Here is a 20,461-nt window from a genome sequence, read left to right as displayed (position 1 = left end):
TGACAAAACTTACCATATCAGACAATATTAGAACTGATTAAGAAAATGTTTGTTTGGATGTTTATAGCATATATTTAATACACAGTAAAATACTGTCCAGATAGGCAACTCAAAACCATTATAATTTTTTTTTTGCAAAGGTTGGAAGGATGTTGCATGCAGTCGCCACCTTGGCCTGTTGATGAGAGATCATGGCAGCCGTACACTTAAAGGTGTAATTAAGAATGCAAATTATCCGGTTTAATCAAACTCGTGATCAACCTCATGCCCCCATCTGTGCTTGTATTTAATGGATTCACTTGTGTCGCTCATTGGTAGCATCTTATTTTCTGCTGTAGACAGATTTTGATCACTACGCATAACGCACCCTTTTATGGCCGTGCTGACGTGCGGAGGCTGCTGATTGGCTGCATCGTGAGGTGAAGGGGCTGACAGGTGTTGGGGGAGAGGGACACCTGTTTGGACATGTGCTGATTTAGTGATCCATTTACTAGAGCTGCGGGCAGTGTCTGTGGGACACCCAAAACATGCCAAGCCATTTAAGAAGGACTTAAGGACTTAAGAAGTGCCATCCCTGTCCTTCAGACTTCAAAGCACTCGGGGGCATGGTTCAGTCTGGGAATGCACAAATGTGATCTCTTTTGCAAGACAAAAGGCCATACGAGTGCTATTGTGTTGCTTTATTTTGGCATATGTCACACTGTTTATGATTTTGACTCACAATATGATTGATTCTATGCATAATAGACCTTAGTGCCATATTTAATTTTGACAGGAAATGAAAACAAGGCTGTGAGGGACAGAACTATAGTGTGTTGAGTGGTGTGGGATTTTCTTTGAAATAACTTTTAACTCAGAAATTGCTAGTCAATTTTAGAAATCATTACAAAGAAATGGCAAGTATTTTAAATATGCAATTTTGAAGTAGAAAGACTGAAATAGTATTTTCTTGTTAAACATACTCTAATAATCTTTTTGTTTATAGCTTTGCAAAGTAACAATTTTCAGTCAGAACTTGCAAGTAAATTTTTTACAAATAATTATGATGAAACGGCAAGTAACACATTGAATTAAACATGAAAATTGTACTCCAATAATGTTTTTTTATTTTTTTACAGTGTACTGTTGGTTAACAACATGCCAATTGTTGAGCTGACAAAACATTTCCAAAAGACTTTCAGTAGACAAAAACTGAAAAAAACTTTATATAAGACCTGCATGCCATTGTATTTCTGTAAGTCTATCCCTCACATCCCCATTTTCATATGTGTAAAATTCAGTATGGCATCTGCTCTGATTAAGGTCTATAATGTAGTTCCATCACATTCTTTGTTTGGGAATGTTGTTGTGCTCATCAGCACTGTGTACCCATGAGAAGGCCGGCCTGGTGGTCTGCGATTTCCACAGGGGCCCTTCCCTGCCGACTCAGGCCCCAGCGGACGGGTGTGTCCCTAGGGTTACTGTGGAAGTCAGTGGCCCTGCCCTGCTCACACAGACCTCGCTGCCCAGCTCCAGCCACAGCGCTTGCCACATAATGAGCCGGTTGGGACTATAATTTGCAGGTCCTGATGGAATCTGTGGCACTCTGGGGGAGAAAGTGCATAGTTTCACTGGTAAACACAGTGTTTCAGAGAGCCACATAGGGCCCTGTAAACAGGAAATGACCCGGGAAGGCGTTTCTCAGAAAAAGCGAACGAGAGCCACCTTCGGCACCACACCAAATAGCTTCATGGTTACAGATGGTCCCAGAAAAGCCATGTATCTGTAGCTAGAAGCTGTATACCACTTGCATTTTGTGTTTCTCTTAGGCATAGGCACATTGTGTACATCTATCGATTGGTTTTATGCATGTGTGTGAATGCACTCTGAGGTTTGAGTTCACACCGTGCGGAGCTTGGTTGCATGTTGTTAGATAAAGTAGATAACAATCAACAAAGATCTCACTCTACAGTCAAATAAATACCAGAGGACAGCAGCTGCACTCTAAAGGCACTCTCACACACACCCACACACGTACCTACACTCTCACACACATCGTGATAGATGCAAAGACTAAGGGGCTTGTTAGTGTATATGTGCTTTGCTTCACTTCCTTCCAAACATGACTTTTTCTTCTGAAAGAACATGTAACCTCTGCTGCCAAACCAACCCGAGGTGCAGTACTCTTATTACAGGAGCTCTGTGTACAGTAGTAAGAAACAGACCATTGCATCAAATGAAGATTTCCCTTGTTTGAGAACCTGGCATCCTTTGCTGTCATCGTGTTAATGTAAACAGTCTGTTGGGTATAGGGGGAGTTAGAAAAATTTAATGAGTTTAACACTTTACTTCATTATGAAGATATTTGTAATATCATATACTGTAATTGTAATGCATTGTCTTCTTTTTCCATAAATTGCATTTCATTAAAATATTAATTATTAATTGTATTAAATTATCTTCATAATTAATTATAATCCATAATTATGCATGACATTTTGATGCATTTCTTAAATTATCATTATCATTATGATCATACATGCTTGATAGTAGGCTACAATGCAATTTTTGCCTGGCAATGTTTATACTGTACCTTTAAAGGCTATAAGGTATTACTGTACATTAAATTATGTGTTGTGATAATGCGTTTTAATGCATTACACTATTTTAAGGACCAGGTAAATATTAAAATGCATTATCCAGGCCTTAAGTAATGTGTTACCAATTGACTCCCTTCTGACAAAAGCGATACAGACTTGTATATATTAAAAACTACAAAAAAAGCTTCCGTTCCCATGGCTAATATTACAGCAGGTGCTCTGCCCTTTGCCTTTTGCACTCTGCTCTCAGAATAATCAGTCCTCTCCACACTTAAATAAATGTTAGTGACCGGATTTGATAATCCGTTCAATTTGTACATTGCTTTCACTCTGATAGAGAGAGCTTCTAAAGCACTGCACTGTGGGATCCTCTTATATGTGTGTGTGTCTTCCAGCTGGGTGGCTTATGATAACTGAACGATAATGAAATATGCATCACAACACACACATGCTGAGGGAAATGTATGTTCCTAAGAAAGAGAGCAAAGAGGAGGAAGGGAGAGAAACGCAGAGAGAGAAGACGATTTGGTTTTCCCCAGCCTAATGTTTTTAAGGGAAAGGATAAGGAGTGACAATTCAATTTCCTCCCCAGGGGCTAATGCAATAGGCATGGTGCAACCATCAGCGCATTAGCTCTTAATGTATTTGCCAAATTATCCATTGAACTGTTACCAGTGCAATTTCAACATCCTGATCGCAGCTCTTCTGTGTTCACTAAACAGCATGCAATTGTAGCAAAGTTCAGTAACTATTTCTTTATTACATTCTGTGAATTATGCATTGTATCAGATGTTCTGCCCTAGATTAAGTAAACTGTCATATTCACTAATCAATCAATTGTTTTTTTTATTGTTTAAATGAACCCAACAATAACTGCTGTTTGGGTTTACATATGTCTATGTATGTGTGAATTTTCCAATTTCATTTTCAGAAATTAAGAAACAAAGGCCATAATGACTGTGCCAGTCCCGGTCCAGATGACTGTTTCGGTCACAGTCCCCTCATGGACGACCGTTTCGGCAAACTAAACGAAGAAAGTGATTTAATGTACAAGCGCTGTGGTGTAAGTACTGCTTCCTCCCTGCCTTTTTGTGTTGATCCCTCTTTTTATGTTGATGTTCACTACAGGCGCTTAACAAGAAAGAACACAGAGGCTGTGATAGCCCGGACCCTGACGCCTCATATGTCCTCACCCCTCACACAGAAGAAAAATATAAAAAAATTAATGAAGAGTTTGATAATATGATGCGAAATCATAAAATCGTAAGTAAATGCAACGTTTTTGCTTGGCTTTGTGGCAGAAAGGATACTCCCCCTTCCCCCCCTTTTTTCATTGCCTCACCCTGCAACCTCTGTCAACAGTTAAGGACTTTTTACATTTTTTTTAAAGCATACTCTTAGTTTTTTTTTTTAGTTTTTTGTCTGTTGGAAGTGCACTTTTTCTCATAAATTTTGCAGCCTTTTTCTCTCACCCTAATAAGATCACATTGTTTAAACCTTTCACATCATTAAGACCACAATCTTAAACCTTTTTTTTGATCAATTTGTAAAACAATAAGCTATTTTTAAATACTGTATATAAAGTGAGAAATAAAATTGAGAATTGTCAAATATGTTTTTTAAATTACAAATTATAAAATTTAAGTGAAAAGTTTAATTAGAATCAAATTAACATCACTGATTAGCTTATATAAACTTGCACAAACCTGTCCAAATTTATTAATGTAAAAGTTTTTTTGTTGTGGATTTTTGAGCCCCACTGAATAAAAAAAAAAAGAAAAGGAAAAAAAGTTTAGTACAAGTGTATACAGTATTTTTTTTTTCCGGACAGAATGTCTCTATGTCCACCTTCTGGCTAGAATACTGACAGATTCATTGGTTGAGGTAATTGATGTGTTCTTCCCAGCACTCACCCCAACAGATCTGGAAATTGAATCTTTTCTCTCAGTGCTGTTCTCTGTCCAGGTCATGTGATGGAGAAGATTTGTCATTGTATAAAGATGGAGAGACTCTCTCACTGTTTCTCCTCCACTCATTAGAACTGATTTCTTTTAGTCTCCCTCTTTCTGGTGGGTTGCAACACCTGGGTTTGTTTGTTCATTTCCCTGGACATTTTTTTAGTCCTTCCAGAACCCAGAGTCCTAGCACAATCAAATAGCTGAACCATTTTCAAGTCCAAGCTAGTAACAAATAAATCTGGGAGTATTTAGTTACAAAATCTCTTTTTGCAGGTATTTTTTTTTTAACTGAGACAATAGTGATCTTATTGGGTGATGACCATAACATTCTGCACCTTATAGTGGGTGCCAGACGATTGTTTTCACTGCACTGAATGGACATGAACAAAGCTCGAGTTCTGTGTCATTAACACACTAATATTCTCACTAACTGGCTCGCTGCACTATTAAGTGAATGAACACTGCCCCTGCTCACACTCACTCTGGATAACTGTATGGATAGTCAGCAATGCACTGCCTGTTGATATGATTAAGATGCCAGTGTTGCTGTCAAATGATGTAGTTATTTCACCTCTTTTTTCCCCAATATAAAATGTATGTATATTGATTTTAAAAAAAGAAATCGAAGTATATTGTGTTTTTGTGTGTGTTTTATTTGTTTTGTTTTGTGAAAATGGCCAAGTGCAGTGCTGGCTATAGCCAAGCTATTTCAAGATATTTCCCAAATTTGCATGCCGTCGTAATATTTCTCATGCCAAAATGTTGTTTTATGTATTGAACCTGGGTCAAAATTGGTGTTCCGAGCACAGTGAAAATGACTCCCAAACACTTCATGCCGGGCTTTTTGGACAGCCCAAGGTGATCTGGAGATTTCCCTCCTGAGATTACATTTTTCCACCCGGCAATCTATCTCCTGTTTTCCTCCATTGTATGATAAAAGCACCAAAGCTCAGGGGTCATCTTTCACTTCTAGTAGAAGCCTGAAGATATGTGCAACGTACCATTACAGGCCATTCTACCTGAATATCCAGGCTAAATGAATCTGAACGCTGCACAGAACCAACTCGCCACCATTCTCCGATTGTACCGTTTCTTGTTGAGATATAATTCAGTTATCTGTGTGAATGTCAATTTTGAAACTGGGATATTTAGATGAAATTTAAGCATGACAGGTTGCTTTTAAGAGTCTTTGATGCCTCCCACATAAAGCTGTATGTGTGTGTGTGTGTGTCTCTCTTCCAGCCAACGGCCTTGCCCCTGCAGAACTTCTCCATGCATGTGGCTGTGCCAGTGACGAACCCCAATGCCATGTCCTACAACCCCGGGGCCTCTCTGAGCAGCCAGAGCCTGTCAGCCGCCGCTGCCTCTCTGAGTGACGGTGCCATGCTGTCTCCTCCTCAGGGTTCCCTGCACAGAAATGTAGTGTCTGCCGGGCCCCCACAGAGGCCCCCCAGCACAGGCAGCGCAGGTTAGTGCTATTCCCTCGACGTTCTTTCATTTCTACCAGCAAAAGTGGGGCAGGTTCTAGGATTCTGGGATTTTAATGGCTTGTATATCAAGAGATGTGTTTTCCGTCTTATTGCTTTGCTTTGAAAATTCAATACAGATGTTGTTTTTCTACGTCTCACATTGAGAAATCTGTAATAATGGAAGAGTAATGTTGTTTCCCAGCTGCTATGCACAGACATCTATATGTTTCTTGTTATGCTTTGTGTTTCACACCTTCTCAGCACTACATGAGTGGAAACGAAGTGAGATCAATTAGTAGTCTCCTGGAAGTGGTCTCCATGACGACAGCAGGCTTTAATACCATCTGATCTTTAATCTGGTCTGACAGCAGTGGGCTCTGTGGCTGGGAGACAGACAGACAGTCAGACAGAATGACTGTCATGCAAATAGTGGATTCATTTACAGTAAATGTGTTTCTGTTATGACAGATGCAACAGAAAGCTTTTTAGATTTATACTTAACCCCTATGAGGAACCTTGCAACCTGAAAATCCATAAATAGCTGTTTTGCATTTGGCCCTTGTAAGCCTTACATGTCTTCAAGTTATCACACGAGTGTTAAATGCATGTTTTTCTGCACTGGACACATTAGTCATCCTTTTATCTCTGTTGCTATGTAGGAGGGAGGCATGATCATAGTAAAGTGCAAAAACACTGCTGCGCTGCATCGCTGCAGAATAATGTTTGATGTTCCAACAACACCCATTACTGACCTCCACAATACCCAAACACTCAACCTTCACAGGCTGGCACACGCTCTCTGGAGGTTGTCCAGTCAGTACAAATACTGCTCGAAATCACGATGGCAAGATTTGATCAAGATTATCTTGTGTTGCTGAGATTTCGTGATTCAGATTTGTTTATGTTCACATTTCTATGCTTTGATGTTAGTTTGTTCGTTTCTATGAGTACTTGCCTTTCTTTTAGATATCTTTTAGATAAACTAAAAGTGAAACTGAAAATGTCTGGGCCAAAAGCCACTTTGTTTGTGTGTGTGTGTGTGTGTGTGTGTGTGTATGTGTGTGTGTGTACAACACTAATTTTTTAAATATTTAAAAAAACATTGCGAGTGCTATTCAGTTGTACCTTACAATATATAAAATGAGAGTCTCACACTCTTTATATATACTCTTTGCATATTGCAAAGAAGTATGTGTGTACAGTCTGTTAGATAACAGAAAACATTCTTTATTAATCAGCAAGTGAGATATGTGACCCTGGACCAAATATGGTCTGGACCAGTCATAAGGGTCAATTTTTCAAAACTGAGATTTATATATCACCTCAAAGCAGAATAAATAAGCTTTCTATTGATGTATGATTTGTTAGGATCGGACAATATTGGGCCGAGATACAACTATTTGAAAATCTGGAATCTCAAAATCTAAATATTGAGAAAATCGAAGTTTAAATGATCCAAATGAAGTTTTTAGCAATGCATATTACAAATCAAAAATGAAGTTTTGATATATTTACAGTAGGAAATTTACAAAATATCTTCTTGGAACATTATCTTTACTTAATATCCTAATTATTTTTGACATAAAAGAAAAATCTATAATTTTGACCCATACAATGTATTTTTGGCTATTGCTACAAATATACCCCAGCGACTTAAGCCTGGTTTTGTGGTCCAGGGTCACATATATGTTACTGTTCTAATGTTTGTGGTTTAGTAAGGTTTTTTTGAAAGAATTTGATCACAAATACAGTAAATATCATAAAATATAATTATAATAATAATAAAAACTAGAGAAATATAAAACAAGCAATATTATCAATGTTAAAAGCAGTTGTACCGTTTAATATATTTGTGGAAACCATGAATTTTTTTTTTTCAGAATTCTTTAATGATAGTACAGAATTTATTTGAAGTAGAAAATATTTGTAGCAATATAAAAGTTTTTACTGGCACTTTTGATACATTTTCTGCATCCACGATGAACAAAATTACTACAAACATTTGAACAGTAGTATGTAAATGTAATAAAATGTTAGGTGATATAAACTAATTAAAGAAGGAAAATACAAATGAAGCAAATGTCATCTCCATGATGTGTTTTGGGTGATTTTACTGTTGTTATGCAGTTGCTAAGGTTACGTTCTAGATGGTTGCCTGGGCATTGCTATACTGTTGTAAACTTGTTCTAGTTGCTAGGTGGTTGCGTTTGTGTTTTGTGTGGTTGTTGTTTTGTGGCTGTTGACTGGCCTACCTTAAATTCTGTATGTTATTGCTCCATTAATGACTGGGGTCTCTACTTCAGTGCAATGTTTTTTTTTCCCTTTTGATTGCCTGGCAGGTGAAAGTTGTCAGATCAATTAGATAAATAGTATCACACTTCTTCTAAACAAGCCATATGATTTGAGTAATCATTCATGTCTGTATTATAAGGATGCATACCAAAGTGTAATACTTGTTCAGTACAAGCAATAGCGATTCTTGCTTTAGCAGGTTAGCAGTTTCACTCCTTAAAATTGTGTAACATTCAAATGTGTTTGACACACTAAAAGGAGCAGAACACTGCGTGTGAAGGCTGGCCTGTCACACACATGTACCCACACACTCGGAGATAAAAGATGCAGATGGTTAATCATCTCATTTTGTGCAACTCATTAGGTGACATGCTGGGTCCCCTCACAGAGCTCGCAGTGCTGAGCGGTGTCGGCTCCAGCCCTTTGGGTAAGTCCTCTGGGGTGACTGCATCAGCTCCTGTGTCAATAGATGTTTCGTTTCATAGGGGTTTCTAAATCCGCTTCCTGTTTTTGTGATTTATATGGTTGATTTGTTATAGGGGATATCATTTTCAGGACATATGTCATCCTCTTTCTTCGTCCTAATGGAGTGGCACCATCTTTACCACATGCGACCAGATAAGCGGGTCTCCTTCAATCACTTCTCTTCTGCTTAGAGTATAACTGGCATGTTACAGTAGAGCACACCACCCCCTTCTCTCTCTTGATATTTGGAAATCTAGGCCAAACCGTTATGAGCCAGTGATGGATGTTGAAGTGACTCTGCCCTTTATGAGGACATCAGAAGGATATTATCAAGGGTTTTTCAATGGCTTCTCATGAAAAAAAAATATTAGCATATAACAATTATCATTCACAGAAAACCTCAGAGGTTGTGTGTCACAGGCCTCTGAGCCGCATTTTCCACCCAGATGGAAGAGTATTAAGTTGTGCCAGAGTTGACTTGTGGTTCGGGCGTTTGATAGAGTGTGTGTAAACAGTCATGTGATGACGGGAAATGGCGGCGGCGGCAGCTGCAAGCGCCTCTGTCCCGCTGCTGGTGTGTACACACACTGTCAAGTCACCAAGGACACACACAAGGTCATGTGTCCAACTGTTCCTCCCTGACAGTTACAAATACAAGGGTTGCCTCCGTACTCTAGTGGGCCGCTCTGTCTATGTCAGCGATAGAATAGGGCTACTTTTTCAACATTACAAAGCACCCAAGCACAAGAGCGTGACTGCTGGAACAACAGGCCGTGAGATTCATGCACTCTCACACGATCTTGAAGATTCCGCCTGCCCTAATTGGCTTTTTTTTCTGGAAAACTTTGAATAATCATCCCTACAGAAATCAACCAGGAACATCAGACGTAGTGCAGGTGCAGATTAGATGCAGCTCAGCAAGAAGTTCCGTTCCGTCTATGTCTGTGCACGGAACGGTTAACTGTGTTTCAGCAGCTGATTCAGACAGGCAGGTAAATAAACTCAGCATTTCCTTTAAGGCCTCGGCCCCCTGCCTCCATCCCTCCTGGCCCCTTGAATTTCCTTCCCCCTATTGACAGGTGCATCTGTTTTCCTGGTACTGTTGCAGTCCTTATACGGCTGGCGTAAGCCTGCTAAATGCCTGACCCAGCAGAACCCTGCAAGCATTCGGACCATGACATCCCTCTGAGACTGTTGTGCACAATGACCAGGCAACCTGTCATAAGCATTCTGTGGCGATGAGAGGCAGGGACAGGTGGTATTTAACCATCTTTTTGCCAACTACACTCTCTCACACACACACACACACACACACATATATGCACTTACTGAGTGCTAAGTGTCCGAGACTCACTTGATTGAATGTACACAGTGGGAGATAATATTGGCTTTTGAGTCTCCTATGAGATCGTGTACAGTATAACATGAGCTTTTTGGTAATGAATACCTCAGAGTACTTTTTCAGTAACATAGAGGAGAATTCATTGCTATTATGCGCATGATGCCTCTCATCAGTCTTTTAATAATTGTCAGACATTTATGAGCCAGTCCCCACTAGCCTAGTCCCTTTGCGACAGTCGCGTGTCTCTGTAGAATCAATATTTAGAGATTTGATACAAGGATGTTGCTAGATATAAATGACACCCGGGGGTTAGCCTATTAGTGCTATATCATAATTCAAAAATATCTACACCATTTAAATCGGAATTCAATATTTTAAGGGAATGTTAACTTGGCTATTAATGCTACCGTCAAGGTTTGGTAAAAAGACATAAGCAAAAACATACCCTTTGTGTATATATATATATCAGGGGTGTAACAATACGCGTATTCGTATTGAACCGTTCGGTACGAGGCTTAGACTAGGGATTTAGCAGATGTATTTAGCATAGTATTTGGCATTTCCAATTAATGTAGGCCTGTTACATTCTTATTTTTAGTAGACCTATTATTATCATGAAGTTACTTTTATTATTAAATTAAAATTACTATTAATTTGCCCCGCAATAATTACCACATAACTGACACGCTGCGAGGATAAGATTAGGCTATTTACTGCTCAATTAAAATGTTTTTAAAACAGGTCTATTAGGCTATACAATAAATTATAGTCCTATAATTAAAATATTAACACTGCAGGCATCAATAGAAATCAATGAAATAAAAAGGTTTTATTTCAAGCACCGACTTTCAAAAACAACCTGTTTAACACGAAATACGTTTCTTCTCATTTTTTTTTTTCACTATGTATGGGCCACAAGAGAAATATTAAGGGAATAAATGAAAACCGCTATAGGCCTAGCCTATATCTTTATCAGCATCTGTTGAAGTAGATTCGTCTATCGTCGTCTCTGAGAGAATAAGCTGCGTCAGATGCCGAAAGCTCTGTCATTACTCCATCATTCCATTTTTAGTTTCACTTTCTGCATAGAGAATTGACTGAGATTAAGATGTTCACCAGAATAAATATTGCGCAAAGTTTGCACGTGTGCAAACGCGTGCTTGTGTGATATCCATTGGCTTACCTTCATGGTTTAAAACAGAAATAGGCTATTTCCAACATTGCGACGTAACCAATTACCCTGCCCCCGTATCGAAAACGTACCGAACCGTGACACCACTGTGTGGTACCGAACCGTGAATTTTGTGAACCGTTACACCCCAAATATATATATATATATATATATATATATATATATATATATATATATATATCATTTTGATAAGAAATAAAGTCTTATCTTTAAAATTGTCAATTTTTTTTAAGGAAATTCAAACAATAAATGCCGTTTTGGTGCTCTTTGCTTTGGCGTAACAGATCTCTGTATAAACTCCTTAATTCAAACTGCGGCGTGGCGCCCGATCATCCCTTCCTCTTTACTACTAGTTTTAACACAAAATAAACGTGAATGAACATTTCATGCCTCACGTAATCACTCAATCTGCATTTCAACCGCGGAAAGACATCAATAAAACAGTTTCTAAACAAAATGTAATGTAGCATTTCATTTATCTCAGGCAAGTCATCAGTGTCCCACAGCTCTTTAGCTCGCTAGAAAAATTAAGTCTAGAGAAGAGCATTTCACGAAATATTAGACTATTATGGTTTACTTGACCATTATAGTCTACCTGATGTCTTTTTATTTTATTTTTATTATTATTTAATGTATGTTTAAATCTGTTATGAAACAAGTTATGTCAGCTAATTAATATATTTCAACAAATAGAATTTTTATCATTTAGAAGTTAGACTATAAAAACTGCATTTTGTGCTATTTACATGTTTGCATTTTTTACTAATTGTTAATATATATAACTTTATAGTAATGTAAAAGGGCACCCTATATTTTAGAGCATAAGCTGTGGTAGATTTATATTACCAAATGCTAGTTATAATGTAATTTATTTAAAAAGAAAGAGCTATATATATATATATATGTATGTATATATATATATGTATATGTGTGTATATATATATGTATATGTGTATATATGTATATGTGTGTATATATATATGTATATGTGTGTATATATATATGTATATGTGTGTATATATATATGTATATGTGTATATATATATATGTATATGTGTATATATATATATATATATATATATATATATATATATATATGTATATATATGTACGCACGCACGCACGCACACACTGTACGGTGCCAATATAACCCCCATTTTTGACTTCAAGTGGGTGCAAAGACTTTTCCCATAGGCAGACTTTTTGAAGCAGTAATGAGAGGGAGAAGCGAAATATAGCTCAGAGAGAGCGAGCACAGTCCCGTGAAACTGTCGCAGATGAGTGATAGGGAAATGGAGTGTGCGAATCTATGCAGGAACGGCGCCCTGTGCTGCCCACGGGAGCGCTGCCGTCTTTGCCTTCATCTCGAATGCATGAAACCGCAGATATATTTGACTCTAGTTTGATAAATGTTTAGAATGATTAGGCCCGTTATTGATTAATATACTTTTGGTGTAGTTTGTTTATTAATTACCCATAATTAATGCAATTGAAGTTAATGTATTTTTAATTTAGGAAAGATTTGGGGCTATGGCCCAGCCCAGAGTGTCTGGGGGGATTTAAGGCACTGGATGTACAGTGCTTAGCTGAGAGTGGCATTATGGGGTGTGGCGAGGATCGTGTGCCCAGAGGTCTCTGGCCTTTGGCTCTGTGGTCACATAGCGCAAGCCTTTGGATCTCTGATCACATAGCGCAGCTGTTGTTTGTTCCAAACAGCCTCGACCAGCGTGGCTGCCTTGGAGAGGAACCACTTCAGTGCTCCTGTCAGATGGCCATTCCTTGCATACTTCTGATTTTTCACAAGCAGAAGGCACTGGGGGAGCAGGGACATCTCAGAGCAGAGCCTGCAGGAATGCGGCTCACAGCACACTTCTTCTGCTCTCTCCCCTGTGTAGAGCGACCTCATATTGCCTGAATGTGTTCAGCGCAATGCTCTGATCACCAGTTAAGCCAAAGGAATGGTGAAGAGGATCCAAGCGTTAATCCAAGCACAACACCGGCTCTCCTCTTCGGGGAAAGAAAGCTTTTTCATCATGTTGACATGCCCAGCTGGGGTGCAAATGAATCTTTTTGTTCGTGAAATATCAGGCTCGTGTTGTAGCACAATTCTTTCTCTTTTGAAGCGATTCTGTGTTATCTAACTATGTACAGTTGCTGGAGGTCAGGATGAATCATCAGCACTGTGAAACAAAATGGCTTAGTTTCCTCTCAGAGTTCTCTGATATGGAAGCTCAGCATGGTTCCAGCAGAATGTTTGGTTTCGGATCATTTTCGTTTCAGATTTAATTTTTTTGTTGACTTTTGTGGGGAACAGAAGGCCTAGTTTCTCTCAAATTACCCAGATCCCATTGTTGACTAACAAATCATTGGCACTGTTTTCTGTATTGACGCAAAAGAGAAGAATATCTCTTCCCATATGGTGAATTTTCTGACTTAAGCAGTGGTTACACAAAATTTCATTTAATAATATTTTTATTTTATATATAAATTGTTTTTATTATTATTGATATACTTTTGCTTATTTTCATTTAAACTGTTTTTTAATTCATTTTAAAAAATATAAACGTAGTTCATTCAGATTGGAAAAGGTCAGAACAGTACATTGTAAGCCTGAATGAGGCAACTTAAGCTCAAGCTGGGCATTATCAGTTCTCTCTAAATTAGTTACCTTTTTTTGTCTGTTGTCCCAGCATACTTTAATGTCTGTCCTGGTTCCTTACGCACTGTTTCTGGAGTTCTGTGTGATGTTTATTTGTGTGTGTAAATGCAGAATGGAGAAAACCCAGCACAAAACCACTTATGACTAAAGAGCCCACAACTCCAGAAGGTGAACTAGTCCTTGATGCTTTGTGCTCAATCTCCTTTGATCCAAGAGATCTTTCGATCATCTCCATCTTAACAGCACCACTTCTAAGGTCTGTGTAAGGGTTTGTGCTTCGGAATTGGATAACCGCAAGTACGTAACATGTTAAAACCTTGTGTTTTCCGATAATGCTGGAGTGTCAAGTATTAAAGAGCTAAATTGCCATACATTCTGTATGTTCAAGCAGCAAAGTTGCTGGTTTGGCAGCCTAATTTAATTAAAAGTAAAACGGTGTAAAGTCTTGTAAAGTTAGATGTGCTTTCGTCATGGGATCACGGAGGTGTGGCTAATACACAAGAAGAGCAGATCCCACACATTCAATTAGTGCATTGCAATAAATTTGGCACTACGAGTTTGTGTTAAAGACACCTTATTCAAGCTGACAAGAGCAAGCTCTCAGCTTTGCAGATTATGCCAAAGTTCACAATGCGTGATCGTGCACAAAGAGGAAGTGATGCAAACATAATGGTTCCAGAAATACATCATTTGTGTTCTGATGAGCACCAATTAGCAATCTGATGAGCCGATCTTTGAGGAGATCTCGAATTCAGTTTTGAGTAACGTGCACAGATGTGCTTTTTGGCCGTTCAGGACCTTCTCAGTTAAAAACGAGGGTGGATTTGGAGTTGTATCTCCGTTATGCAATGTGCCTAGAAGCTGCACAGCTTCCTTCATTAATACTAAAGAATTATAAGCTGTTGAGGAGCAATTTAAAGCCCTGTTTGTGTGTCAAAAGAATGTTTCTCGAAAGACTGTCAGTTACTTAACCATGTCTTGAGGTCCACGTCATCCCGATCCAGTGCCCTCAGTATGTCTTTTTTCTTTTTTAGATTCCTCATGGAGGTATTACAAATTATATTTATTTTTTGTGCAAAGGGGCTCTCCAAGTAAAATATGAATAGGATTTTTTTTTTTTTTTTTGGCATCAACAGTTGGAACTCTTTTACCAGCTAACATTGTTCCTGTGCATGATTTCCGGAGCCAAAACAATATGGCTGCACCCGTTAAAGAGGTACTGTTCAGCCTCATTAATTAAGACTATAATTAGAATTTGGATTCCGTTCCTCTTAATCTATTAGGGAGGCGAAGCTTTGATTCTGAAATCCATTAGTCTTTTCTCATTCATGCATACTTTGCCCCTTTCAAGACACTATGTTGCTCAAGGTAATGATGACGTATAAATGGTTAGGACTTACCTGGTGCTTTATATCAAAACAGCCTTGCTTTGAAAAGAAACTAATTATTTGTTTTGTAAAAGTGGGCCATTATGTAACCATGCTCTCATAGGATCATGCATTATTCAGAGCTGAGCAAGAGACTTATTTTTTGAGGGTAAGCAGCATTGTTTAAGACAGATGTCTGTATTTGGTGTTCATTTAGGAATTGTGACTCTGGGTTCACTCTGTTCAGTGTGAGAGGATTCAATGTGCGACTTGCATAGAGCGAAGGGGTGGGGACACTGGTTACAGCTCAGAATCAGAGCAGCTTATGTCTGAGTAGGGCCTCAGTTACACATTCCGCCTTTTTGAGAACAGGCACCTTTTTCAGAAATTGGGAGCATTTCAACGTGATGAAATCCTCCTCCCTCCTTTTGATCATTATCAGAGTAATGCATTGCTACTGTGCTTTTTTACAGTAATTACAAGATATTTTTCCTCCCTCTCACTACAGGTTCACACACTCCAGTGCTCATATTCATCTTATATTTCCTGTCAACTGAATAAACATTTACAGTACCAGTCAAAAATTAAGACGCCGTCTTGTTCTGCATTTAGTCATCAAAGTATTACATATCAAATGGGCATTAAAGTATACATGTATGTGTTTTTTTTAGCTCTAAGATTATACAATACAGATAAAATAGTAATATAAATAATAAAAAATGTTTAACTTACAATTAATTCGATTTTTTTATATTATATTATATTACATAATACAAATAAAATTATGCAGTTTGATTATTTATCACGGTAAATATATGTGTAAGTGCATTGAACATGTTTCTATTCAGCCTTATGTATGATTATATATTTCTACTTCTACTTGTGTTAAATTATTCCACATTTTCTATGCCACTTTAAATAAAAGAATCTATAAAATGAATAAATGTTAATGTTCTACTTGCCAAGTTTGGTGAAAGGTATTTATTATTCTTAGACAACTGATGAAACATCTGACGTAGTCCTCAAGTTTTTAATTACAGCCCACAAAAAGTTTGCTTTTGTTTGTTGATCCAAGTTAGATGGGTGATATTCATTGAGTTTTAAAAACTAGAAAAACTGCATGAAGATTTAACTTCAACTGAGATTCACTTGCAATCTGGTACTAAGATCTTGTAAGTTGTCTCAGTGACCTGGTGAGTAATGAACTTGCACGGACATGTTATGTGCGAGCGAGTTCAAATCGTGCTTGGGTCATTTCCTGAACCCACATCTCTTGATTGTTTCCTGTCTGTTTTTGAGAATTTCTCTCTATAGATATAGCCCAGAAATAAAATGCGTATATTGAAAATTGAGCTGTGAGAATTACGTGTACGTGTCGCTGTCCCACAGCAAGCCCCCACAGGAAATGAGAATTGGGTGGGGGGCATAAAAAGACCCATGACTAACATTTAATCAAGCTACTGTTATGGAGAAAACACACAAAAATGACATTGCATTCATTGCACTTTGCTGTATGCACAGTTCCAAGCAAATGGAAATGAAATGGACCTTTTCTGAAAACCAAAAGGCATTACACTTGTTTGCCTGATTGCTGTTGTTGAGTTGCTCAGCATTTTTCATACTGAGAGAGAGAGCAAACATCGAAACGGAGACCTTAGGGATGATTGTGCTTTTGGGTTTGAACGTCGGCCAATTGTAATTCCTGTGTTTGTCTTTGGAGGTTACACATTGTGTGGGTAAATTACCCATGATTGTTAGAGAATATTTCAGATGCTTGTGTGAAGGAAGTTGCTAACAATGTGGGCCAACAGATGGTAGAAAGACATCTTTGTAAAGCTCTGACGTTCATATGAAACCAGAAACCCGCAATATATATAGTATACGGGTGTGAGGTCAGTCAGGTGCGGACTTGATGGATTAGACTGTTCGTTCTCATATGATGAGATCATTCGCGCACAAACTTTTCAGTATTTGTTGTTGATGTTCTGCAGACCTAAGTTGGGTTCCTCTCATTGTGCTTTTTTTGGGTCATTACGGCATGTGCTAACATTTAAACGTACCCCGTTTGCACTAGATTCAGCAGGAGAAAGTTCCCAATGAAAGTAGCTGTAGTTCAGTTTTGAAGTAGGAATGGCATAGTACAGCAGATGTAAACATACCATTGACACCCCACCAAAGTTTTTAGATTTCTTCTCTAAAATGGCACTTTAATTGCCTTTGATAGCAGTGAATGGCTGCACTCAGTTGTAATGACTTTAGCCATTCCTTCTTAAAGAGCTCAAGTCACACTACATTTGTTAAACTGAATTGCTTTCCTCATCCTGGGACACACAAAGACAGCTTTGACGACATTGTACACCAACAGAACCAAAGGCTCATCAATTTCAAAATTTATGTTTTATTTTCGTAAATGTGCGGGATAATTACCAGAGTCTTATTAGAACTTTCCCAGAGGGTCGGGAACACTTAACGTTGCGTGCTATGAGATGCTACGACTGCAGCTGGGAAATGGCATGTCGTCCGATTGACTGATGGCTGTTGGGGATTGGTCGATTAGAGCACAATCCCATGATTCTTTCCGCCCGTATGTGTGTCTCAGCAGGAAACGGCTTCGTTAACCCGAGGGGCTCGCCGGGGCTTCTGGGTACACCCAGCGGGAACGGGCTTGGTAAAGTCATGCCTGCGAAGTCACCGCCGCCACCGGGGGGCAACATGGGCATCGGTAGCCGCAAGCCAGACTTGAGAGTCGTCATCCCCCCATCCAGCAAGAGCATGATGCCACCCCTGGTGAGTATGGAAGAATTGATTCTTCATGCATGCATCCACGAGATTGTTGCTTCAAATCAACAAAAGATGTTGATCAGCACACACACACACACACACACTGGTTGAGCGAAATTATGGTCTTTACATCAGATCAGTGAAATTACACTAAAATAGTCTCCGTGAAACAACAAGCAGCACAGTCAGAAATCCAGGTACCCTCACTTCTTCTATTATTCATTTAGAAATTAGAGGGCCTCTCAAATGATTATAATTAAGGTGCAGAGAGCTCTGGCCACATTCAGCACCTGAGGCTACACCCGGCTGTCAGCCTCATTAATCACTCAAATATAAAATGGGAAGCAGAAAAAAAGATTATTATTATTATGCTTAAATATGGTCAATAATTGGTTTGTTTCAACTGTAGAAGCCGCTCAGGTTTCTTCTACAGCATTTTTACAGCGATTCTTGTTTGGTAAACGACTGAGATTATGCAGGGCTCTCTTAGCTCAGCGTAAATATACATATGCATGCGAGTGTATGGAATACCACGCCAGCGTCTGGAAGCGGTACAGTTTCTTACCCACCAAGAATCAAAACAAATCCCACATGCCAAGCTTGTGGCATCTGAAGTCATCAGTAGTAAGAAGCCCAGAGGATTATTCATTTGTGTATATTTACGTATATGGCGAGTGTCCTTTTGTGTGTGTGTGTGTGTGTGTGTGTGTGTGTGTGTGTGTGTGTGTGTGAGAGAATGAACTGCCTCAGACAGACAGACTAAGGCAGGGCCTGTGAGTGAGCCTGCAGACAGGCTGTCATTAGAACATAATGGTATTAAATTAATCACATCGCAGTGTGACAGAGTGGGGATGAAGGCTTAATCAGAAGCCCAGAGTGTGAGCCAGATAATATCTTGTCGCCCTTGTCGTGTCTCCCCACTGTTATTGATTGAGTGCTGGTATTAAGACAGCACTGGCCTGGCACTACTGAGAAGAAAGCTCAACGTCCTCGATACAGTACAACTCCACACTGTCAGCTGGCTTTGAACAAAGAGATATATGCACATGATAAGAGACGAGAATTAACACCTTAAAATTCCACCGAACTACTGAATGAATGAGAATATACAGTACATAGAGACAAACTGTGGATTACAGTGTGGATTACACATTGCACTTAAAAAGTAAGAGATCTTGTTGGCAGTTTATTGTTTGTTTTTCCTCTGTTGTCTGTTATCACCAATCTATTCTATTTTTAATGGTTATTACTTTCTGGATTTCATTTCTTTTCATACTTTATCAAATTCAATTGTTAAATTTTATGTTTGGATTAATTTAATATGTGTAATTGCAAAGGGTTTTATTTTGCGAAATAAAAATAAATAAATAAAACTCTAGAATATACATAGAGAAAGAGAACAGGAAATAAGTCTAGTTTTGCAATTTGGAGTGACATTACTATTGCCTGGAAAAATAGTAGTATTTGTTCAAATATATATAGAACTGTGCAAAAGTGTTCGGCCACTAGTATTTTCACCAACAAAAAAGGTTTTAAGTCAGTTATTTCTATGTTTTTCTGTAGTGTGTCAGTAGGAAATATCAGTTTACATTTCCAAACATTAATTTTGCTATTAATTGTAATTATGCAGTGAGATGTTTGTTTGAACAAGGAGTCTGACAACAGCCTGGTCTCAGATCTGATCTCATCATCATCCAGTCTGTCTGAACAAACTGAGACAGGCTAAATCCTGGCAACATCTCCAAGATGCTTCAAGAAAATACTAGTGACCTAAGACTTTTACACAGTACTGTATATTAAAAATTCTATATTTAAACAATGATACGAATATATTATAATACAAATAATAAAAAACTAGATAAAAATTATTTAAAATTTTTAAAATTACAAATAAATACTTTTACATAAGTTAAAATGCACATATATATTCATTTATTCTTATATTCTCATGAGTTATCAGCTACATTTTCTACCTCTCATTTAGCCTAGTTCCCCTCTTGTAAATAATCAATTAAGGCAAGTGGAGGGCTCTGCCAATGGATGCAAAAGGATTGATGCAGATATTGGACACACAAGCTCATGTATGGATGAGTGTCTGAGGTGAAAGGTTAAGAACACCCTAGCTGTGAGGTCAAGCTCCTCAATGATTTTCTTTTCCTTTCAAGGACTTAAAAAAAAACATTATTATTTCCTCTTACTCCACTATTGCTCTCCCTTTGTTCAGCATTTTGAACTGGAAGTCATCTTACATTTACCTAATGGCTGTATCGGACAAACCACATGGACATGAGGAATGAAAACATTGTGTATTTAGTGCCAACAAATTTGACTTTTCATTTGAATTTGACTCTGAATTT

The 20,461-nt window shown here is 38.3% G+C and overlaps 1 protein-coding gene across 7 annotated transcripts in view; it reads left to right on the top strand.

The window, feature by feature from the left end:
- Window positions 1-20,461, top strand: part of LOC306888502 (myocyte-specific enhancer factor 2A-like) — an 88,904-nt gene that overhangs the window by 60,950 nt on the left and 7,493 nt on the right. For 2 of the 7 annotated variants that reach the window (XM_079446845.1, XM_079446843.1), the window contains 3 exons: window positions 3,708-3,842; window positions 5,780-6,005; window positions 17,923-18,110. In XM_079446845.1, the coding sequence (XP_079302971.1) occupies window positions 3,708-3,842; window positions 5,780-6,005; window positions 17,923-18,110 (549 nt within the window). Of the gene's footprint in view, window positions 1-3,510; window positions 3,643-3,707; window positions 3,843-5,779; window positions 6,006-17,922; window positions 18,111-20,461 lie in introns of all 7 variants that reach the window. The other 5 variants (XM_079446848.1, XM_079446844.1, XM_079446847.1 and 2 more) reach the window with 3 other exon arrangements.

Source organism: Barbus barbus (assembly GCF_936440315.1).
Source record: "Barbus barbus genome assembly, chromosome: 22".
NCBI lineage: Eukaryota > Metazoa > Chordata > Actinopteri > Cypriniformes > Cyprinidae > Barbus > Barbus barbus.
This window is presented reverse-complemented; position numbering and strand designations above follow the sequence as displayed.